A 25,157-nucleotide genomic window follows, 5' to 3' on the forward strand; every position below is an offset into this window, starting at 1 on the left:
AGAACCCAAGGGAGTGCTGCTGCAACCTGCATCTTCATACACACAAAAACGGAGCGCTCTCTCTCCCTCTCCCCCCAGTGCTCAGTACTTCCTTGTAGTTCATCTGTCAGACAGAACTGCCTCCAACTGAGAATGAACCTCAGCTCTGCTTGATAGCATCAGTCTCCTAGGCAGTGGTGATGAATGGAAGCAACAGTGTCCTACACAGCCTAAAGCTGCAGCTCTGAGGCACAGGTGGGCAGCAGAGTTACAAGGGCACATTTTAAAATGTGAGTTTATTTCATCACAAATATGATGAGTGTTTTGGTCAAAATTGAGAAATTTTTAAAAACCTATTGCAATTTTGGATTTTTGTGTTATTATAACTCTGAGCTCATAAATGTTCTTTGGTATTATCTGGCAGTGTTTTTCTAAATCAGGGTATACTGAAGTCCTAAAAAAGCCTAACTAGACTCAGGCTTGGTAGGTATGGTTGATGAAAGTTACTATGAAAAAGACTTATAGAAATGATACAATCAAGTGTTTTCTGACAGCCTTCACAGTCTAAATATTTTATATCATTATATACTGAGAAATTTCCTTGAGATAAAGGTGGTCCCAACTGCAGCTCTCCCTGACAGCTGCTCAGTATTTACACAAAGCTATTTGCTTCCCTGCAGTCAGCAAAATTAAGCCAGTCCAAATTTCTAAGAAAGAGCACTTACTCTGAAAGAGTTTTAAAAGCAAATTTTGTTTACCATTTGTGAAGAGCATTCTGAAGCTATGACTCCCCAAGACTGAGTTGAACAACACCTAGTTTACTCAAAATGGAGGAGCCCAGTTTATAAGACAAAATGTTGCAGTGTTTCAGGAGCTTCACAGAATCTGATTACATTTGTGCTATAATTAAGTTGCATCCATCCTTGCTCACCACCACCAAGATTCACATCTCCAGCCCAACAGCTGAGCTGGCACAGCAGCCACAACTGGGCAAAGACCGGCTTTAACAACAGTGACCTCATCAATTATGCTGAATCACAGAAACAGACTTTGGGAACAAATTAGTGGGCTACACAAAATTTTGCACCACAAAAAATTAAGACAAAGCTGACAAGTTTCCACAAACTCACTTTAAATTAAGAGGAGAGTAAATTAACAGCATGGCTATGATTGTAAAACTACTATGCTTGAGGGGAAATTCTGCTTGGCTGATGAACATCTGAAAGGCTTCAAAAGATTAATTAAATAATCCTGTCAAAACCAGTTGTTTCTTAATGCTCCCATAATGAATAATACTAATTATGAATATACACTGTACTCAATGTATGCTTTTGGAATTAATTTGGCAACTGTGACTTTAGCTGAAATATCACTGCTTGCCTAGATTTTATTTTTGGAGGGATTTATCAATTGAAGAACTTAATTTATTCACTGTTTAACTTGTGATGCTCTTAGATCTATCACTGTTAAGTCAGGAGCTTTTCAAGAAAACCCAAATGAACAGCTGTATCTATCGATGAGAAATTTGGTGTTGCTGTTTTTTTCTGTTTGGTGTTTGTTCCCCCTCAGCCACCCCTAGAGCTCCTAGAGGACCACCCAGGTTCAGAGAAGCAGCTATGACTTTTCATTAGATACACTACTAGATATCCAAGGAATCCCTATAAATCATGAGCAAAATGATGAGAACAATCAGAGAGCTTGCAGCCAAAGGAAGGAAAGCCCAGCTGGGCCCCTACCAAACTTGGGGAGTTCAAGGGGAAGCGCTGTTTGCCATGCCCTCTGCAACAGTGCCTCGAGTACACCTTGGTGTTACGGTGATCCCAGGGCAATGAAGTCTCACCTCCACAGCAGGCAGGGATGTACCAACCATACCCAAAGCCCAGCTGGCCTGCTTTAGATGCAGGCACCACAATTCCAGTGTCAGAACAAAGCCCCAGGAAGATTCAGACCAGGACTCGTGCCCCAGTGCTGTGAGCCATTACCCTTCCACTGCCACCACTGTGTGCTCAGCAAGGGCTTTGCCTGTGCTGCTCCTGCATTCACACTTGGCTTTGCTGGGTAAGTGTAAATCCAACTGTAGTAACTGACTACAGAAATTACAACTCCTCTAAGACACGGGATTTTTTCATTCACATGGTGTGTGCCCTTAAAAACCAAATTAATAATAGGTTGGCAGTAATATCTTCTTTCTACAAGTGGCAACAACCAACTGCTACAGAAACAGATCTGCAGCCATTGATAACGCAGTTCTTACGCTCATTCGGGTCCCACATTTGCAAGAATCCTACTTTATGGAAATTGGAATTTAATACATTAAATACTTCGCAAGATCACCAACTCTGAATACTAAAAAACAAATGTCGACGCTGTACTTTTCCTTTTTTAAACAAATATTACAAAATTGAATTTTATTGAGTTTCACACAAGATGCACTTATAAAATTGATACAGAATGTCATTCAACAGAAAAAAAATTAAAGCAATTTCAAGCTTTCTTTAGCAACTGCTAAATAATTATAAAATAAGATACACCAAACTGACAGATAATCTTAATTTCAATGTGTGAACATCTCCAATTAGTATAAAATACATCAAAAATGAAAGATTTTCAGATTTTTCCACAGCATAAGTCCTCTTCTTTCTACTTTCATCCCTAAACATAACCACAGATTTTGGCCATTACTCCCACTACTCTTATGGGAGAGGAGAGGCTGAAAGACACCAGCAGGGAGTTCCCACCAGAGCAGACAACCCTAAACTGTACAGCAGAATTCTCTCATTATCAAGTCTGCTCAGACATGTAACTCTGTCCAACTGCCTCCATCTGCTATACTACTGTAGTCCTGCAAGTTTCAGGGATTAGCAGATATGTTAAACTTTCACATGTTCATACAGCAAAGAAACTTTGGCTTTCCCATTCTGACAAATAATGAAATTAGCAAAGAGCAAATTGTCTTCCTTTGTTCAGTACTGAAGTACTTTTATGATACCTTCCCTTGGAAAGTAAAATTGGTGTTTACTTGAATGTCTGAAAAGCATTTTGGAAGCTAATGCTGTGTTTTAACTATATATGAAGAATTTATCATTAACTAAGGGGTCTCTTCTGATAAAACTCTTCAGCCTATGTTTTGAGCTCAAATTTAATCCACTCATGGTCTGAGGATTCCAAAACTTCTTTTGTCACCCCTTCCACCTCTGCATCTCACACCAGAAATTAAGATGCATTGTAATGCTTAAATGCTCTTTGTAGATCTAGTCCATCTACTTAAGTTTGACTACAACCAATCAATTACATGAATGGATAATTATGGCTTGATTGTCCGTGTGAGCTTTTATAGGCATGTTCTCAGGCAAGTTCATACACAGATGTCATTCTTCTAAGAGTTATATGCAAAATGCAGTGCAGTGTTCTTTCCTGCTGTGTTAATGCCATACCTACAGTTCCAACACAACACTTGCTTGCTGCAATTAACACTGCCGTTCCTTAACAATAGAAGTGCCCCTTTAATATTTTTTCCTACAGCAACAAAAAATCCTCAGCTTTTAAAAAAAATTTCTAAATAATTTGCCTTGCAGGACACACAACACATGAAATGCATATGCTTCATATTTGCCCAGTTAAGCAGAACCATCATTACTGTGATCTTTCCTTGATGTTTAGTATTCAGATAAAATACTAAGCAGTAAGTCTTTCACTTAAAGGCAAAATTTTATTCTGATTACAAGATTTTCAAGATACATCTTGAAAATATTTTTGTTGACAAGAATAACTATCTTGACTTACTGTTTTATGTACCAATGCTTTATGTGTTTGTTGATATAAGCACAAGTTTTGAATTCTGCTTGCAGATGTTTAATAAAATACGGTAACTGGATAGGCAAGCTTCGGGTCAAGTCACCAAACATTTCCAGGAATATCCTTACACTGGAGGAACCTTCATGAAAAATAGTGTTCTGGAAGCATGGTTTCATAATGCAGAACAGGGTTATGCTTTTTTCCAGTCTGTTTTCCCAAAAAGTGAAACTGCAGCTCTGCCACCAGGCTAGAGACTCACGATCCACCACATTTTCCAAGAGGCAAGTTAAAGATCACTTACTTCACCTGACCAGATACCAAGCCAAGTTACTTGTAGAAAGAAATTAATATTTTTTTTGCCATTAATAATTTAAGTTTTAAAATAAATATTTATGTGCCTTTTGGCAACTGTCCATTCTGGTAGCATCTGCTGTCCCAACAGCTCAGTATCCTTAGCACATTGATTTAAAAAAAAATAAATTCTTAGTCAATTCTGTTTCCACAAATAGTAAACCTGTCTATCTCCAACAAGTCTTTCTTTGCAGACCTGTGTTTTAATTCTGAACTGTCTTGGCTTATATCTTTTTCTTCTCCATCAGGAGTTGTCAGAAATTGATCAGAATTACTTGTTACAAGTAAAGATGGCATATTCTCTTTCTGATGCACTGGTTGATTGGTAACTGATGTAGAACCGTTTTCATCTGTGGAAATTCCTGTTGGAACAGAATTACAAAGATAATAATGAATTTAACACAGACATATTGATACAATGTGCAACATCCAGATTCGTCCAAAGCTATCCTGAAAAAGTGTGCTGCCGCAAGTCAGCAGAAGCAACAGAAAAATGCTTTCTGGAAGCCACTACCTTTGGATTTACTGTAAAAGATTTCCTTTTCTGATTTAGAAAACATATAGAAAATAAATAGACAGAAAAAACAAATTCTACAGAAGTTTAAATAATCAGCAAGAGCATAAGCAGCAGAAGTTAGGACATACATGCTTATTTTTGTTGGCTTAAGCAAAAAGATTTCTGACTGTCATTGTGTGAATCATACAAACGTTTGCTACTGAAATGAACAAAAGGAATCTCTGTGGCAGGAACTAGATGTGCCTAATCCCCTACATAAGTACAATAAACCTGACTTCTCCAAGGATAGCTAATAAATGACTCATGCACTGCTATGCACTTTAATAGCACTGGCTTCTATAGCAGTGCTATTAAAGATGTCTATTTTTATTCCTCTCTCTTACTTCAGTGGAACTGAACACTGGCTTCATTTACCTAGGATATTGGTAAGTAATATTCATGTATTTTTTCCATATTTTGTTGAAACATTTAAAGAATTAAAATGCACAAGCAAATTACAATAGGATAAGAAAAAAGATAAGAAAGAAAATTATCTCCTCCTCAGTAAAGATTGAGTTATTGTTTCTAAAGGAATCTGAAAAAATCTGACTGATGTGGAGAGTACTGCAGACCAGCCCAAGGAAATGTTATTTGTCAGAACGGCAGCACTATCCAAATTACTACAAAAACTAATTTCTGCAGAGCATCTGTCCACAGGATGCCATCTAATACTTGGAAGTACATGGGTTATCCTCTGCAATCTTATGCAAGTTAAAGGTACTAAACTTGCATTGAAAACGGAGACAAGTAATTTCAATTCTAGAACTTGGTTACAAATGTAAATATTTGCTAACCCAGCAACTTCCAGATGTAGCTGGTAAGCCTATAAATGATTACCAGTAATTAGAGCTTTCATCCTTCAAGAGCAAGTTTAGAGTTTTATTCTTCAAAATTTTAACTGCTTTTGTGGACAAGGTGGAAACTCTTTAGGAAATTAACTGACTTAAACTATAAACTGGCAGAAAGGAGACCAGACTAATGAACTCCCATACCCTCATTCTAAGAAGAGATGGGTTAAGAGACTGTATTGCAAAAACCTGGTAAGTGGGGCTCAGAGATTAACTAATACTGCAGTGTCCAGCAGTAATAATGCAAAAGCTGGGGAAGGTAAAATCATTCTTTCAGGTAATCAAGATTTCTAGTAAATAAAGAGGTGTTAAAAAAATATGAAATCCCCAAAAAACTGTAAAATTGAGCTTTTCCTATCACCAGTGGAAGCAAGGAATACTCTGGATAAAATCCACAAAAGCTTTTTGGTTGCTACTTTTTGTTCAAAATCTTTCTGTTGGAGAAAATAAGTATCCCTGCTACTTCAGCTCAAAAGAGTCTTCAGGATTTATATACTCTAAGTTAAAGGCTCAATATAAGTAAGTACAACTTACTAAGTCTCATATACAAATGTAGTAATAGAATGTTTAATTAAAATATTATCATCATTATAGTCCTCTAATGAAATGCAAAATTGAATGCAAATATGAATTCAGAGCAATTCAGCTTTCACCATGAAAGTAAAGCAGTTGTACAAACTTAAAGTAAACATTTGCACCAAGTTTCTGCCTGATGTGATTTGACACATATGAGATACAGAGGTTTATGCCAAACACTGACAGATTCTTAACTCTCCCCTTGCTGGCTAGACACTCTGACGACTAACGAGCACCTTGCATTTCAAGCTGTTCAAGTTGTTGGCAAGCCATGGAGTGAACACAATAAAAGCCCCACTGTTAAGTTCTCTAAGGCTCTCATTGAGCTTTTCCCACAGGAAGATGCAATCCAATTCAGTTGACAGGAACAATGAAGGTTTCTGTTTCCTTCTATAATGTGTCACACAAACACAATACTGCCATATTCCCATTATAAATTAACTGCTGATGCTGAGGACCTGTAAGAGGAAATTGTGCTGCATAGACTGGAAATGGGGTAGAGACCCACTGAAATTCCTATCTGGATTTCATAAAGCTTTTCACTACGTGTTCATGACAACTACAATTAATTATACCTATGCATAAACCTACCATGTTTTACTTTGATTTCCATGAGAAATACAGACTGCTTCCCTACTAAACTTAAGCACTGTCACAGATGATGTGTAAATATTCACTTATTTGCACAGTGACATGGCAGAGAGGGTTGGACTAGATGGTATTTAAAGGTTCCTTCCAACCCAAACCGAACCATTCTATGGTTATGATTTTAAAACAAAAGCATTCTTCTATTCCATTCTTTCTATCACCTCCACATATCACGGTGATATCAGAGATATGAGAATTGATTACCTAAAGAAGATGCATGAACTAAAAGCAATAAATTGTATTATATTTACAGACTTGTATTCACAGCTGTGCTACGGCACAATTAAGGTCCAGCAAAAAGGTTTGTACAGAAAACATTGTCATGCATCTGGTCTAATATCAAATTTAGTCTGAAAAACTTTCACTAAAAACAAACTAAAGCAGCTGGCCTTACCTTGGGTAGATTTAAATGTGCCTTGCTGTTTGCCAGCTGGCTTCCCTGGGGTGGCAGTCACAACAGGATTGAATAATTTCTCCTCCATTTTTGCTTCCTTTACATATTGACATGATTTCCCCAGCAATACAATGCTGTTAAGGACTTTGAGAGATATTAACCTGGAAAAAAATTGTTTACATATTTGCTTTAGCACATTAAAATAATTGCATATTATTCATACTGCAATTATTCATATGAACCTAATTGCATATGGTAAGTGCTGTCTTAGAAGGATTAGCTAAGAAATTAAATCCTTTCAATATCAAGATCAAAAGGTAAAAATTTTCCTAAAAATTTGTTTCCGATGCAACGCTTAATTTTCTTTTTCCTCCAGAAACCATCTAGAGAAAAACATCAAGTTTTATTATTTAACTAAAAGACTACAAGGACAGTTAAGCAGCCATTTAAGACATTTAAATATTTAAACACAGAATTAAAAAGTGCCCTCAACACTGCAAGTCCAAAATAAATGTACCCAAATTAAGTGTGCCCAGCCAAGGATCTCTAGTAGACTTGGAATCACAGCACAGCAAATACAGACTCATGGAATCATTAAGGTTGGAAAAGACTTCCAAGATTATTGAGTCCAGCCATTAACCCAGCACTGCCAAGTCTAATATCTAGCTTTTACAAACTACAGGCTAATCATAGTAAGTCCTTTTTCACATCACAGAAGACAGTCCACAAAACTCAACAAATGCAAAGAGGCAGCACTGCATTACCATCACAGCACAGTCCAGATGATGGCTGATTCTTTTTCTGTTAGGATTAAATTGCAGCACAAACATCACTGAATCCCTTTCCCACCTGTCTCCTTGTCTGAAGAAAAGGAAGGCCTCATCTACCATCAAGTGCTTTTTTACCATTCAGCTGAGTTTTGCAAAATCTAATTTTCATTACTAGCAACACATGACTCATAGAGCAATGTCCACTCCAGGGAGAAAAGGCTCACTGCAGAACCACAAGGAGAGAACCACCTGTTCTCTGCAGGATGAATGAAATATTCTCTATGCAAATCAAGCTATGTAACAAGAGTGAACCAAATGCAGACCCTGAACTCATTCTCCACTCTCTGAAGTCTGTTTATCATGTACATCATTAACAGACTAAAAAGACAACTTGAAATGAACATTGGCATATCCAGGGAGCAGGTCTAACTGCTTAATCATAAAGTGACCCAAGCACACTCCAGCAGCAGCTCCCCTATCTATCTGTGTAAATGTAATCAGAACTTGTCAAACAGAAAAACAAACTACACTACACTTTTAAGGGAAAAAGTAAGTTTTGTTTATTCTATTTCAATAGAGAAATGGAAGAATGAGCAGAGCACACCACTTTCAGTACTCAGAAGAAAGTGACATTTTAGTACCCAAGCAACCACAAAGAAGGTATCATTTTATACCGGTTGAAAGCTGTGCTTCTCTTCAATTTTATTATATTATTGGGACAGATTTTATTCAGAGAGTTGAGAAGGTCTCCTTCATTTTAATGTTTTAGAGGTGTTTTTCTTATGCTTCTTATGTAACATGTTTCTGTTAAGAGAGAACAGGTTTCCACAGCATAGTTTGACTCTGATTTAATGAAATCAGAAGTTGAAAAGCCCATAAATCACCACCTCCCTGTATCAGTTCCAGCTTCTCATGGAAAATTATGCAAGCATTTCTAGCAATTCTCCTTTATTCTTTTCTGCCAGTCTATCCCAGGCTCAAATTTCTAACAAGGTAAGTTTGCAGTTCAAAATTCTAGAAAAAGAAAACTCATGGTTTTTTTGGCAAGACTCTTTAACTACAATTAAAGTTTAACTAGAGTTGTCAATAAACAATACAAAATTAAGTAATCCATAGTATAGGCTCAATTCTTTGCCCGGTTAACTCCTTCAGATTTTATCACATCACTTTTCCCATATCTATGCTATTATGTTTGTATTCTATATATATTTTCTCATATCTGATGAAAAGCTGAAATTTATGTTCAGAACAAAAATTATTTGAAAGATGCAAGAGGTAAGCTAGCTCCAAGTCTGAGATCACAGCAAGAGCAAAAATTTGTTCTCACTTTTCAAAAAGGACAAAATAGACCAAAATGTATTTACTTTTGTGACGTATGTCTTTAAAGAGCAGCACTTAACACTTAATGTCAATCACATTACTTCTTTCTGCCCTCCATTCTCCAATCCACAGAGAGTGAAAAATCCTGGGTTGTAGCAGTGGAATGGTAGAGGTAGGAAAATATGACATATATTGGGAAAAAGGAAAAACCTCTGAGCAGGATGAAAGTGCTGACCTTGGTATACCACAGCTTGAATGTGATGATCAGGGCATAGTGCTTTGAATTATACAAAGCTGCCTTTAGGGAGAACATGGGCACAGCATGTAGTATGCTGGGGGAAAAGTCAAAGTATGGTACAGAGGAATGTGGCTAAAATTTTACTGTTTGGCCTATATGCAGCATCTCAAAGACTTAGTTATCTGACACTAAACAGATGTGTCCCTACACTGATGTAGACAAAACACATCTGATCGAGCTCTATTTTCTGCAGATTAGTGTCAGATTAGAGTCTACCTATTAATAAGGAATCTGTAGTAATCCTGTTCTTTTCACAAGCTATTGTAGAACAGTAGTCTCTCCTCTCTTCCAGCATGGTCTTCTCTCTAGCTGCTGAACCACTGACTCAGTCTTAGAAGTCTTACGCTTCTCAAGTCTTGATGCCTTCACTTAAAATACAACTTGGCAGGACACTGGAAGAAGTACTCCCACAATACTGCAGGCAGGTTCTTCTTCCATCAACAACTTGAAACACTTAATTGCATATGATCAATTTTGGGAGACAACAAACAATGACAGTGCAGATACAGTTTCCTAGAAAGTACAGATAGTACACAGATAGTACACAGCAAGTGTCTCAAGACAGACAAACTAAACTGGATGTAAAGTACACTTATGCAGTCTCAGAAGTACCTATCAACTGGTGAGAAGTTAAAGGCAAGACAAGTAAAAACTGACTTGGCACTGAAAGGATGCTGAAGGGATACTTGCACATCATTGGCTACGGAAAACAAATTGCCACTGGACACTGTATTTCTTAACTAAGATTACTTACTGACCCCACCCTTCCCAAACAATGTGAGCCTTGCATTTATTTATTTTTTTTAACAGCAGTTTCCTAAACCAAAGTATACCTTGCATTTAACTACCTGAGAGAAAAATTCATGATCTGCTCAGAGCACTTGAACTGCTCATTTTTGTTTGCTTATTGAATCTTTTTGTCTTTGGTCTTCATTCCTTGGAATTCAATTTCCCTTTTTATACAGAAGTATGGTGCTTGTCTCTCAGATTCTCTCAGTCTTTTTGCAATGAGTTATTTCCATTACTGAAGTTACTTATTGAGGGCTATAATCCCCCAATGTAGTCACAGTACTTAGGGACAAATCTGCACTGTCAATTTCAGATTATGAGCATAAGGGTTTTACATTTATGTTCTGCTGAATATAAATTGTGTTTATCCTTACATCCAGAAGTATCAACAGAAACTTCTTTCACATATGTAGTCAAATAATGGTGAATACTTTTCAGTTGTGTAGATTTACTTACCCACAGTAGAACAGCACAACACAAACATAAGCTAAGACTCCTTGCACTTTTATTGAGCTTGTTACGACTCTGATGAGCTGTTTTAAGAATAAAAGTTAAAACTTAGCACACAGTTATTACTAGAACATTGTAACAGACATTTCTTATTTGGTAAATTCAAGAAAAAGTAGAAACATTTACATTAACAGAAATTTAGTCTAATGTTCCCCTTGGCAGTACTAACTACTCCAGATTTTTATTTGAATAAGTATTATACTAGCACTTACTTGCAACTTTGCCAAAAGCAGAGTCTGACAATGTTTCTTTAACACTGACTTTCAAGTAAAATAAGAAGTGGAAAAAAGCTCTGAAACTCAAGGGCTAGAAGGAGAGTTAAAAATTTTTGAGGAAAATGTCAAGAGATGCAATGCAAAACAGAATCAGTGTTACACACTATGCTAACCTTATGATTACAACATTGCTTTGTGGACAAGGCATATGACTCCCAAGTTTGACTAACAAATGGATCCTGAAATTTCAGTTTTATTTCAGTAGTTTAAGCAAATCCAGTGAATAGTATTTTTCCCCACCTCTATGGGAAAACATTACATTTAAGTTAATTCATCTTGATATTCTTCCAGGAACATTGTGAATTAGCATATTTGCTGACAAAGCACGTACAGATCCCCAGCATTATGGTAACTACTGCTTGTCTACATGTGTGTATGGGGAAAGGCAGAACAGCTGTTTAGAGAAAACATTCTGCAATAGTTAATTCAGGACAGCATGTGGACAGAGTTCCATTAATTAAGTCATTCATTTTATAGCAACATGTACGTGTAACAAAGTCAACTTTTTCAGAGTGATGTACTCAACAACATCACTCTGTGCCCAGGAGCTCAGTGCCCCACATAAAAGAATATTGAGTCATGAAGTGTGCCATTACAGGGACAGCCACAAGGACTCCTATGAAAAATCTCAATAAACTCCTACACTACTGCTAACCTTCTGGCAACCAGCTGCTTTGACTATTCCAAATGAATGAATAGGATAACTGCCAAAAGGAATATATGTTTAGTAAACACAGATGTAGTTTAATTCCACTGGTAAAATTCAAGTCCTTACAAATTCTACAAAATTAATATATATTCCATTTTCTATGAAAGGCTGAGAAACAATAATGCATTTGAGAAGCCACAAGTAGTATGTGATACAGGTTATACTGAGTGTTAACTCAACTTTTCAGCATAATTTCAGTTATTTCAGATGATAATTTCATCCTCAAAACATCCAGCCAGCTATCTCAGAGGGACACATTCTCAAAGTGAGATCTTATTGACAGAAAACTGATAGGAATTATACAACTTACTAAAACAGCCAGTGGAAGAGGAATGAAACCCATTCTTCTAGAAACTGAATCACTATAATCTGTATATGCCTAGAAAAAGAAGAGGAAGAATAATGAACTACTAATGCCAAGGAATGAGCTTATTTTAGCTTGGCACACCCTCCAGAATAAAGCTCTGTTAACAAACACTATACTGGTATAAAGTGTACCTATTCAGATTTTGCAATTCAAATGGAGATGGCTGCACTCTCAGACAAAAATGTAATACTACCATGACCAGTAAGATTAACTTCAGTGCTCTAAATCAAGAGCAACTGGAGTATAATACAAATGTCTAAACCGAGAGCAACTAGGACACTGAATCCAAAGGCACTATGATATCTCATCTGTACATTATTACCAGCTTAGAGACCTTTTTGTATTAATTTGACTGATCCTCAAATACTCCACAGAAAAAGCTGTTACAGGGATAAAAGAACAATTATTCCCCACACTAGCAATTTTAAATCATTCTACAAACATCTATAATTAGCCTTAAGATAACTGTGTTAAAATTATTTTGAAAATGTTTTTACATTTGAACTCAAAACACAAGTACTTTGCATGACAGCTTGCCTGCAGTATTGAACATCACACTCAAGTCAGTGCCTAAATGATGCTATTTTATTTCCCACTGAGGATCCTTAGGAAAAGTAACAGAGTTTTCAAAACTAATTAACCAGTGTTTTTATTATTAAGAAATTAGTATTAACTATTTGTAGATGATGGTGTCTAGCTTCTTTATGAGGTTTAACTACTGCATTCCTCACAACAGCCCAAGAAAACTACAGAAGTCATAGTAATGAAGTTCATTTAATAGTTACAGCACACATCTAAAGCACTGATGAGTGGAATGATAACAAGTGAAACACAACGAGTCCTCATCCATGAAAGGTGTGCTGTAAACAGCTTTCCAAAAAATGGTACTACTTAAAAACAAGTGGTCTGTGTGTTCTATAAATACCCATGCCATGACAGTAACATGCATAGTGCAAACATCTCTAAACATCTGTGCATTTTATCTGTAAAGAAATATAAATTCCTATGAATACTGTGCTTTAACCCCACACAGTGAAAATACCATGAAAAGAACAGTAATCTAAAATTACCCTGTTAAGTTTACTTACTTCCCACGTATGTCAAAAATGTGAAGTTGTTACAACTGTCCCCTTACTGTAAGTGTATTTGGAAGAGACTACTCAGCAGTATATTAAATGAAGCTCAAGCTGACCTGAACAACTGGATATAAATAATAAAGAAATATTCCTGTTATCTCTTATTAAAGAAAGCAGAGCAGAGTTGCAGTGCTGCAGGAGTGTACTGTATGTATTTCTTTAAATGTTTGTTCCAATATCCCCCCCGTAACAATCGTGTGAGTTAATACAGGAAAGAGCATTTTATTTTCAGGCTTACATTTTTCTGTCGACTGCTAACAAGGTCAAATGCAAGACTGGCTCTGTATTCACTGTAGACCTGGAAAAAATCCAGCACATCAGATGTGTGATTAATTTGTTATCACATGTCATAAAAGCAAGAGAGATATTAATAAAGTATTTCCATAAGGTATTAGGAACATGCATTTGCTGAAAGAGTCAAAGCCAGTTTTTCTGAGGTCTAAGGGCACTCTTCAAGAGATGAGCCTCTATTTTTGCAATAAAGTAATTTGCACATATATATACACACACATACAACAAACAAACAACACTACTCTATGCTTTAGGAATTGAATGAAACTTCATAAAGTTACTGAATTTCAGGATCATGAGAAACACGAAATAACAGAAATCACATTAATCACATTTAGTTTTTTCCCCCACAGTTCACAACTGCTTTTAAGCTACAGGAAAGCTAGGCCTGGGATCAAATTAAACAAATGAGAAAGCTTTCTTATACACTAAGCAAATGATACTATGAAAAAATCAAATTGCACCTGAAGATCAATTAAGTTTTTCCTTCTCTTTAAAACATTCAGCACATCAAGAAAGAAAAGCATCTATCTTAAAGATAAGTGGCAGGACAACTTGCACTGCAGGTGTTAATAGTTCTGGAAAAAGTCTGATGTAGCAACCATAAATCTTTAGAACTTCATAAACAAACCCCACAAAGTTTATTAAATAAACCTTACAAAATTGCCAGTGAGTACTCCCGGAATCCTCCAGCTGTTTCAGCACTCTGAAGCATGCTACATTTTTGGCTACCATGACTTCATTACTGCTCTTTTCCACACTCTCTATACGAAAGTAGGGCATGCATAAATGCCTCTGGCATAAGGGAGCTTATTAAGTGCATCTATTACACTTGTTTCTACACCCCACAATGTAGTTACTTTGGAGATGCTGAAAAAGAAAGCACCTCACAAGTTCTGATCTCATTTCCTGAGAAGTGGTTGTAATAGTGAAAAGACACTAACTCATATCTTCACAAATTTATCGAGTGTGTTTGAATTCACACCATGTGGAACACAAATGACCCCTTTATCATGCTGCAACACACAAGAAGCAACCTCATCTACTGCTTTAAAAGAAGGACTGGATAATATATGTGGCCTAAGCAATTTCAGGAGTGGGAATCTAACATAACCTATTTCATATTAGTGCTCCAGGGACAGTGGGCAAAAAGATCTCTGATTTCAGATTCCACTTTTAACACACATGCAAGAATAGAGTTAAAGCAGCCTAACGAGATCTATTTTTCCAAAAGCCTGAATTTTAACCTGCAATCCATTTTCTTAGTAAAGGGTACAAGCTCTGTCTAAACTGCAGAACAAGTAACCTTCTTTCAGTTTAACTAATAATCACAAAATGATCTGCCAGTAATGTGAATTTTAGCTACTATGTGAGCTGTTATACAAAACTTACAATAATTTATGGATCTGGAACTACTAATTTAGAAGCAGAGGTGTTTAGTTGCTCATTAAAAATATCCTCAAAAGTATATCGTATCAAGAAATTAGCAAGCTTTCCCAAGTGATATCAAACATGAAAATATTTTTTACATTTTCTGCACTGGAAAAAAATTTAATATTTAAAAGAATATTAGCAAAATTCAATACAATTTAAAATAGCACCCAGCATTCCAAATAGATACCTACATCTGCCGTGATGTCATTGAATTTTGTTATAAAGGCATGTTTCACAATATCCACTGCAATTTCTGAAGCAACCACCATGCAAACATCCGGGAATAACACCCAAAAGTGATCTGAAGGTCGTGAAGAAACAAGTTAGGCCATTTAATTTAATGTCAGCATACAAAAAGAATTATAATAATTCTATTCAACAATGAAAAATCCTCACGAGTCTGAAGAATATGTAAGTTTACATATCACTGAGCATGCAGTGTGCAAATTCTTGTTTATTCCACTGCTGTCCCAAAAACTTATCAGTACTGTACTATCACACCACAGCTAGGATCAGGTTCAAAACTCTTCACTTTGCAAACCTCTACCTCTAGTAGGAAGACAACCTTTGTAAGTACTAGATACTATGTGTTCAGTATGTGTAAGACATAGACAAATATCTACATTTTAGATGCTTAAGGTAAAATTTAGTTAGATTGGTAAGATTCAGGCAAAATACATCACAGAGATCGGGGTCAAAATTATTAAAACAATGTTTTAATAAAATCACTATTTTACACAATAGTTATTAAACTTGTCATAAAAATCTGAAGTATAATCAATATTAGATTAAGAATTTTATTTTTAACATAATCTTTATCACATTTCAATCTGACTAGCCACTTTCTAGGGAATGCTTCATTCACAGTGTACTCAAAGGAAAGGAAAGGGCTGGGAAGAAATTGCTCCAGACACTGCTTGAAAGATAACTACATGTGTTTATAGCATAACAATATATATTTCTAGTAGAAAGAACACAGTCATTCTTAAAAGAATACCAGAAATAGAAAAATGAGAATCTAAGATATTTGTCAAAATTAGGATTTGTTAATTAAATGTGTTGATTACCCTTATCTTCCAGACTGAGGGAAGAAGCAAGAGTTACAGCTCTTGATAGCACGGAATTTTTTCTTCTAGTTTACTCACCTGGATTCCATGAGAACTGTTCCATATTTCTCAGACATACAATTAGTAGCAGCACGTAATTGGTGAACCTCTCCTTTATATCTGGATTTAAAAAAAAAACCAAAATCTGTCAGCTCCAAAGAAACATTTACTTGCATACAAAGATATCTACTCATTCTGAGGTTCTATCATTTATTAATTCTTGAATTAGATAATATTTCCCACAAATTATTTAACTGGATTTAAGGGGTGGGGGAAATGCTGGGAACCACACCATGGACAGGATTTCCACAGTAGGCTGTGATCTGGTCTGTCCAATGCTGCCTCACCTCAGGGTTCCCAGCAGCAGAAGGGAATTGTGACTTACTATCACCTCTTCTAAACATTAATAATCATTCTTCTTGATAAAGTCCATCCATTCCTTCTGTGATTCAAAAAGAACCAGCACTTCCTGTTACTAAAATGAAGAGAATATACCTATCTGTCCTTTCAAGCTATTAGCAAGGTACATTTCATTTTCTACAGATCATAGATATCCAAACTGCTGTATACTGGGTTCAGTAAAAGGAAGAAAAAAATGTTTGAAGACAACTGTTACACTTAAGTTAGAAGGTTCCTACCAGTCTTTCACACTGTCCTCTTAAAAGGGAACAGCAGGATGTATCAGCACAGTTATCAAAATCGTAAGCACTGTACCACAAGAGCAATCTAATTCAGGACAAAGTCCTATGCCTTGCCTCCCAGACAAGGCAGTCTTTTTTTCTACTTTGGTATCCTGTTTCCAGAGATGACACACACAGACCTTGCTTCAGGATGCATCACATTTTTTAGCTTATTAAAAAACACCTTCCTGAAACTGTATCACTGAAAAGCAGGGTAAAACCTAAAACATAATGTCATCACAATTCAGGAAGTCCAAAGAAGTCTTTTTAGAAGATAGAGCTACTAAGAGAATCTGTGAAGACACTCTTATTGCTTGTTACACCTGTCAATAACCACAAAAATGTCTTTGTGGGCCCTCCAGATCCAAAGGGTTCGTTTTCTTAAGCACTTCCAATATTGTGTGGGGTTCTACCTACTGATTTTGGGAAACAAGAAATAGAAATTTTTAGAAGAACACACAAGGATTAAGCTGGACAAAAAAAAAAAATTTGACTTTGTGTCAACAGTTTCCATCAACTCTGACTGACTAAAAGGCCAACAGCAATGCCTGTGGCTGCAGTTACTACAGTATAATAATATCCCTCATTTTAGAATAGAAGTTTGGAAATACAGACAGGTCTGAAAAATGGAGCAAAAGTAAAAGAAGAAATCCTCCAGGAGAAGGAAAGAAAAAGCACACAGAAATCAAGAAGAATGAGATTTCATGCACGATATAAAAAGGCACATCTTGGGGTGTATAAGTTCATTTCTCAGTATGGGCTGGGGTAGGGACAGAGGAAGCACAAGCTTTCAAAATAGAATGAATGGCATATACAAGAAAAGGGGCGGGGGAAGAAAAAGGAAATCTTTTAGTACAATAAATTTAAAGCAGAAAAAAGGACATAAGTAAAACCTAACCATAATTTCTTCATTTTCTGCCAATAACATTCCAACAAAGGAAGTACATTCTTCTATGCTTCTGAATTCACAAAATACTGCCCAAATGACCAGAACACAGTATTGTCTGAATACCCTAGTTACAAGATACCACTTGACACTGTCACAAATGGATGAAAATGCAGTCAAGCACTCATTCATCTACATGCTTTATCATGCCCATTAGTGACTTGGAAATAATCACTGAGTTTTCAGACTTTTGCACTGAATTTCAAAATAATTTTATCTTCTATTTCCCACATCACATACTTCCACATTGCAATGGCATTTCATTGGTCAGCAATGTATAACAAACACAGATCTCATCTTCAGTTTTTCAGCTCCCATGGAGGCCTGTACAGAGAGATATTCTCAAGTGGGAAGCAAGGACCTTAATTCAGGCCTAACATTAAAGCATGTCTCAGGCTAATCCTCCAGACATTTATTACCTGCTTGGTATATGTTAACTCACCAGTCAACAGGATTAAATTGAGAAGGGACATTCTGGACTTTAAATTTTCTCTTATAATGTTGTAATAATACAATTTTTCTTCCACTAATTTCTGAGACTGGGTGACAGGCTGATACCTCTTTCCTCCCCTCTGCTTATTTTCCCTGTTCTCAGTGGCCTCCCTTCTAATTTGTTATCTCTACTGCCACAGCTGTTCAAGGATGTTAGGAGGGAGAGGAATGACTATGGCTGCTACTCTTCATCCTCATCCCTCTCATCAACTGTCAGAGTTGCAAGCAGGGCACTTTACAGCAGCTTCAACAGTAAACTCAAACAAATCAAAAATTCATTTCATTTCTCACCCTCATAGACAAGGACAAAAAAGGCTTCAGGATATCCAAAATAATCACAGGTAATCAGTCCTAAATATCAATTAAAATTCCAGAATACAAAATATGTACAGTAATGTTTCATAATTTATTATGAACTTATTTGATGTTGTGTATGTACATTTGTTTTTTTTTAATTGGTGAGAATATTTTCCTGTACCATGTATTGCCACTTCTTGGATGATGTGGTGAACTACAGAACAGGTGAAGCTACATCCCTGGGTCCACACTTGCTCATGCTCTTAAGAACAACAAAGGCAAAGTATATCACTGTAATTGTGAATTTGACAAAACAGTGACAAACCACCAGTGATAGTGATCAGTTACAGACAGCATAGATACTAGCAGGAGGCAATCATTCTATTCTGTTTCAGCATAATGAAGAGTAAAGAAAAAAATGATCTCTTTTCATTCTCCATTGTGACAATGCTTAGTAACATTTATACAAGCCATTTCAACTCAGTTTTGCATGTATTCCACTAAGTATATATGATAAGCATACCACATAACTGTTTTTCTGTTAGGATACAGTATAGCTTCAATAACCCTTGCCTTTATAAGACAGGGTTAAATGAGAGCCAAAATGACAGACCAATGACATTTTAAACGGTCTTCAGCTACCTCCACAAGGACATGCTTAAGAAGCTTACTTTCTCAGTGTTTATGATCCTAAGTGTTAAAAAGCTGACATGCAGCACTAATTCAGATATATTTATCCCCTTGACCAGTATCTTGTCAGCACCTACAATGCACAGTGCTGATGACATATTGTGCATGAAATCTGGATGGATATCAGTGACAGGTGCTGTCCCTCAGGGGTCCATATTGGGACCAGTGTTATTTAATATTTTCATTAAAGACACAGATGAAGGAATTGAGTGCACCCTCAGCAAATTTGCAGATGACTGAGTGCTGAGGTTGCCACACCAGAAGGGTAGGATGTCATCCAGAAGGATCTGGACAAACTCAATAAGTGGACCTATGGGAGTATCCAGAGGTGTAAGAAGACCAAGTGCAAGGTGCTGTATCTGGATTGGGACAACCCCAGCTATCAGCACAGGCTGGGGATGAACACATCAAAACCAGCCCTGTTGAGAAGGACTTGGGGATTCTGGTGGATGAGAGGCTGGGCACGGGCTGGCAATGTGTGCTCACAGCCCAGAGAGCCAAATGTGTCCTGGGCTGCATCACAGTGAGAGCCCAGGAACAGAGATCCTGAAGTGGGGTAAATAGTCCTTAGAACACATAGCTATTTCCTTCCAGATTCCCTGACACATTATGCAGGAATCCCAAACCAGAAAGAAAAAAATCATGTTAATCCCACTGTTTATATGTTTAGATCAAAAGCTAGTTATAAACTGTAGCATGTAAGAAGTGAAACAAGATCTTTTGGTTTATATCTCAGGAACTCCTAAATAGCTGTAGTGCCAACTACCTCTTAACAAGGTAGTTGTTAGACCAGAGCACAAGAAAGGATCAAACACTGAACAAGGAATCATCAAGGACACACCAATCTCAAAAGTAGTCCTGCTCCCAAATCCCTCATCCTTAAAATGAACAACTTGATTAGAATAATGGTATTAAAAAAAACGAAAGCCACATGAGAAAGCGGTTCGAATTTCAAAGACCAAAGGTAAAAATAAAGGCTATTCAGTATTGTGATCAAAGTCAGAGACTGATAAATTGGGAACAAAGAAGAACAGAGAAGAAAAATTACAGAATTATAAAGAAGAAAACTGAAGTTCCTAAAACTTTAGAATAAAGATGTTAAATTTTTGAAACAAGAGATTTAAAAAACAATGAACAGTCAGGCCTAATAACAAGCTGAAGGAAATAACCGAATGCACTACGTCTAATGCACTTCTTTGTATGAGGTACAATTGACTTTTGTGAAAAAAAATTAATTTAGAGCACAGCCTGAAATTAAAATAAGACATTTAAAAGCATAAAGGAAGCAGCATGCTGGGCTTTCAACAATGATGAAAGAACTTCTCTTTATAATTTGGTCTCCTTGTTCTCTAATACTGACCCTACAAAATTAGTTTACAGATAACTATTTCAAAAAGAGAATATACTATATAAATTTAGGGAAATACTTCTTCCTGATACGACAAATAAAAGGTTTTCTGTATGGAAGTGCTTTCAAATGGCCACAGTGTTTAGACTGCCTGGGTGTACATAAATTCCCTTGTAAAAGTCAGGGTGACAATGCTAAAGTAGTTTAGCTGCAGCTGACAAATCAAAGCTGTGGGAACAGCATGGCTGAAATCCCAGATTCTCTAGCTGCAGTCTCAAGCAGCAACGAAGCCCCAAGGTCTTTGTTGATCTGCCCCTAAAAGATAACAGGTTTAGTTTTATTTGATAACAATTAACTTATGTATATTTCATGTTCTGTTCTATTAATTTTTATGCAGACAATTAACAGTTATTTTAATCTTGAAGTTTTAGTGGATTAAGCAGTCACAGTAGAATTTTAAATGGCCATACAAATGTGAGAAGGATCACTGACTCCACTAAGTTAAGAAATGTAAATACTGGGAAAAATAATACAGCCACACATCAGCTTGCTATCCACCAACTGGTGCTGAGCATGATGCCAAGTGAAAATGATTCCGCAGTTTCAAGATCTAAACCAGTAGCTCGGTGGCACTTCCTATCCTGATGTTTTACTACATAGAAGTTTGAGCCAGGCAGGGCTCGGCAAGGTATTCCAACATGTGATACAGGGCGTTTCACAGAAAGTACAGCTTGCTCAGTTCTTTTCTGTTTTCATGCTTTTACTCACAAGACAACTTGCTTTTGAATTTTAGTTTTAGTAACTTCTCTTCAACACAATAGCTACTCTTGTGGACATTGCTTATCTTTTCTGCTATGTCATAATTTTCTTTTGATTAACAGGTTAAATAAGAAGACAGCTTCACCTTCTCATGAGAAATTCTGCAGATGCCCCTGTGAGACTCCTATTATTCCCCTCAAATTACTTACCTACTGTGTACTAGTCAGTACCTTTACATTGAACTGAAAACATGTTTGACAACAGTAATATTTTGAGCTGAGCCCCAGAAAAGGTGAATCCATTCAATTCACCAATCAGCTACGGCTGCCATCATTACCCTACAGACGACTGCAGACCTCAGAAAACTACTGAAAGAAGCAGAAGAAAGGCGGGAAATATACGGGACTGCCTAGATGTAGTGTTTCCTTTCAGAAGTTTAGTTCAGCCCACGCAGGCAGTTAAAGCACAATGTGTTCTAGGACACACAAGACACTCCAAAGGCTAACTGGAAGCTCAGCTGACCGGACCAGACTAGCCTCAGTTCCAGGTAGGATGAAATATTGGCATAACATGCAAACACCATCATAAAGATACACCATCAAAAGATACACCATCATTTCAGCTGCATGAAATAAAATGTTTAAAGGATACTAAAGCGATCAGAATAAATGAATTGAAACAATACTGTTCCATCCCTTACTGAAGCTGTGATGCAGTAAATCTGTTCAAGTTCAAAAGAGGTGAAAAGCTCTAGTAAAATCTGTCATTTATCTCTGAGAAGAAAAACACTGCTATTTATAACCATACTGAAAGGTGCTCCAGGAAAAGTTATCTGTTTGAAAGGAATAAATTAGCTTGTTTTGTGCACTCTTCTATGTACGTACTCACTGCTTCCATCCCCACACTGTCTAATGAATGGCAATACATCTTCCATCAACTGATAAAGGACCTGGTTTTGCTATTATGTGTCTTCAATAATAATGTCCAGCAATAAAATATTGATATCCTTTTCTTTTTATAGAGGAAACTGCCAGCACTTTCCAATATCAGTCCATTGCTTATTTCAACATGAAAGAGGCCTCACCTTTAGGCAGGAGAGCTAGATGCATAGTTATAACTATTTCCTGCATTAATAATAAACCTTATCTAGGTTTTCTGTTACTAGTTAAGTAAATTTCATTTTTAGCATTCTCACTGTACAGTTAAATACCTCTGATTTTAAAAATACAAGTAATTAAATCTTGAAACTAAAAGTAATACTATTATCACAGAATAAACATTATCTACATAGGTGGGAACAACTTTTTGGGGAGGTTTAAGAGCATCTATGTGGTAGCTTAAAATTTAGTGTTAATTTTGTTATATAATTCTCTGTGATATATTTAAGGTTTTACATAAATATTCTTTCATCCAAAGAATTAAAAAACATTTGCATGTAATATTGAAGTTTGCAGATTAATTAGACAGAGGTCATATCAACAGTCAGAACACAAAACCTGATGTAAGCCTATTAAAAAAATGTGATACAAAAATATGAATAATCTGTTTTTAAATAAATAACTATTTTATTTTTTAATCTATTGCACATTTGAGTTGTCTGGTTTAAAAACTTTGAGCTGGAATGAAAAGAATATAATTATTTTCTTTGCTCATCTGTATAAATGAGAGTGGGGAAATTCAAATCAGATATACTGAAGAAATTCTCACTGTGAGTGATGCTGAGGCACTGGCACAGGTTGCCCAAAGAAGCTGTGGATGTCCCCTCCCTGGAGTGCTCAAGACCAAGGTGGATGGGGCTTTGAGCAACCTGGTCTAGTGGAAGGTGACCCTGCCCATGGCAGGGGGTTAGAATGAGACAATCTTTGAAGCCCCTTCCAGTCCAGGGCATTCTGAAATTCTACAAAACTAGTACAAGCAAAGAAGCTCTAGCACAGCCTTAAAGTGCAATCATTCCTACTGGCTTTGAAATCAAGAATTCAATAAATATTTCAAATGGCTGATATCAGTATTAGGAAGAATCTCCATCAAAAGATACCTGAACAGCTTTTCCTCATGAGACACACTGAGTATGAGTTCCCAAAATTCATCCTAAGCAGCAACAGAGTTAGGAAGTGCCAGAAGTATGTTTCCTAAGTACCCTCTACCTATTATCTTGAGAGCATATCACAAATTAGAGTAATCTCTGTTATTTCCCTCATAGATCAACTACTTTGTTGCATTGTTTGTTTGTTTGGGATTTTTTTTGGTTTGTTTTAGGGTTAGGGAGGAGGTATTTCAAGATCCACCCTCACAGCCACCCAACAACATGCATTCTGAGATCACTGTGTCAATACAGCACACTATAAAGTCATTTTTTTGAAAACAGTAAGCTTTATCACTTGGAAGCATGGGCATTTCAGCACAAAGCCAGCAGGCTGTTTTAGCACCTCAAATAAAATCTTGCCATAAAAGGACTAAGTGTTCCTTGAAGTGGATCTCAGTTTCATCCTACTGAACCAAACAATAAAAGGGGTGATGAGGAATGCAAGTCAGAACACTCAAATTCACCAAGGTAAAATGTTTATAGTAAGAATAATATTAAATACATTGATTATATTAAGTACATTAATGAATTAAATAAACAGCCCTCCACATTTTCTCCTGATCAGCACTGTTATACATACCACTATTAGACATTTGAAAAAGATTGTTCTTCTCAAACTTCTTGAAAACACTTCCTTTTATTTCAACGAACTGCAATTTTTAGAAACAGTTAGTTAGTTTTTACTCATAAAAAACTGATATAAACAAGTATTATTATTAAAAAATATATTATTTTAAAATATTAATATTTAAGACATATGATACACAAAGACATAGGATTCTGAAACAAATTAGGATAGTTATATGATAAAGCTACATACATTATTGGACATCATGATGGTGAGCAGTGATTTATTGTGGGAGTTGAAGGCCACATTAAGGGTTGTTGCTTGAACCATTATAAGAATGGCATGCAGGACTGCATAGCAGGGTTAAGGAAGAATATTTGAAATAGGTTCTCTGCACAACACTGCTGAAGAGCAGTGAACCACGTATTTCCTATTTTACTTTCAAAGTTTAACAGGAAAGTTTCCATATTCCTGTAAACCAGACTTACAGCAAGACAATACTTACATGTATGTAATATATGTACAGTGCTCTGTAGCATGTAATAATGATGCTAATTTTTCTTGTTCTAAAAGAACCCAATAACATTAGTCATGAGAAACGTCAATACAATCTGAAGAAAAAAATCTCAGGTAAAGATTCAGAATTATCCTAAAGATTTCAGAGAAAACAGGGAAAAATGGTAAGAATTCTAAATTCATTACCAAAACTATTGGACTATGGTATCTCTTTAGATTCATAAATTCATTGTAAGATTATTTTACACTAAGTACATTTGCATTCTGAATATGCATGAGTCTATCCCTTCACTGCAAGAAAATATATTCAAGCTAGATGCATTTAACATTCCACTAAACAACTAAGCCCCACTGTCTTTAAGGCCCTGTGAGCCAAAATACTCAAAACCAAATCAGAAATAAAATTTTTAATGAACTATCCAATTATGGTTTTTCATTTTATATAGGTACACCATCATGAAGAGATTCTTTTTTTTTAAGCAGGTGGTACCAGCAATCTTACTTTTCAAGTAAAGGAAGTCTGATTTAGTAATACAACCAATTTTTCAAATGTATTAAAATAAAATAAATCAGAGCAACTACTCTGTAATATAACTTAGAAAATTTTTCAAAGAAATTTATCAAGA

At 36.2% G+C, this 25,157-nt stretch overlaps 1 protein-coding gene across 3 annotated transcripts in view; it reads right to left on the minus strand.

Moving 5' to 3' along the window:
• Positions 1-3,668: 3,668 nt before the first annotated feature.
• TAPT1 (transmembrane anterior posterior transformation 1) overlaps positions 3,669-25,157 on the minus strand; it is a 48,614-nt gene continuing 27,125 nt past the window's right edge. For all 3 annotated transcript variants that reach the window (XM_068188715.1, XM_068188716.1, XM_068188717.1), the window contains 9 exons: positions 24,268-24,365; positions 24,028-24,097; positions 16,192-16,272; positions 15,238-15,347; positions 13,560-13,619; positions 12,129-12,197; positions 10,781-10,857; positions 7,148-7,308; positions 3,669-4,487 (listed from right to left, as the gene is read on the minus strand). In XM_068188715.1, coding sequence (XP_068044816.1) covers positions 4,258-4,487; positions 7,148-7,308; positions 10,781-10,857; positions 12,129-12,197; positions 13,560-13,619; positions 15,238-15,347; positions 16,192-16,272; positions 24,028-24,097; positions 24,268-24,365 — 956 coding nt within the window. In that variant the 3' untranslated portion in view covers positions 3,669-4,257. The remainder of the gene's footprint in view (positions 4,488-7,147; positions 7,309-10,780; positions 10,858-12,128; positions 12,198-13,559; positions 13,620-15,237; positions 15,348-16,191; positions 16,273-24,027; positions 24,098-24,267; positions 24,366-25,157) is intronic.

The sequence above is a fragment of the Anomalospiza imberbis genome, chromosome 4, assembly GCF_031753505.1.
Source record: "Anomalospiza imberbis isolate Cuckoo-Finch-1a 21T00152 chromosome 4, ASM3175350v1, whole genome shotgun sequence".
Classification (NCBI taxonomy): Eukaryota; Metazoa; Chordata; class Aves; order Passeriformes; family Viduidae; genus Anomalospiza; species Anomalospiza imberbis.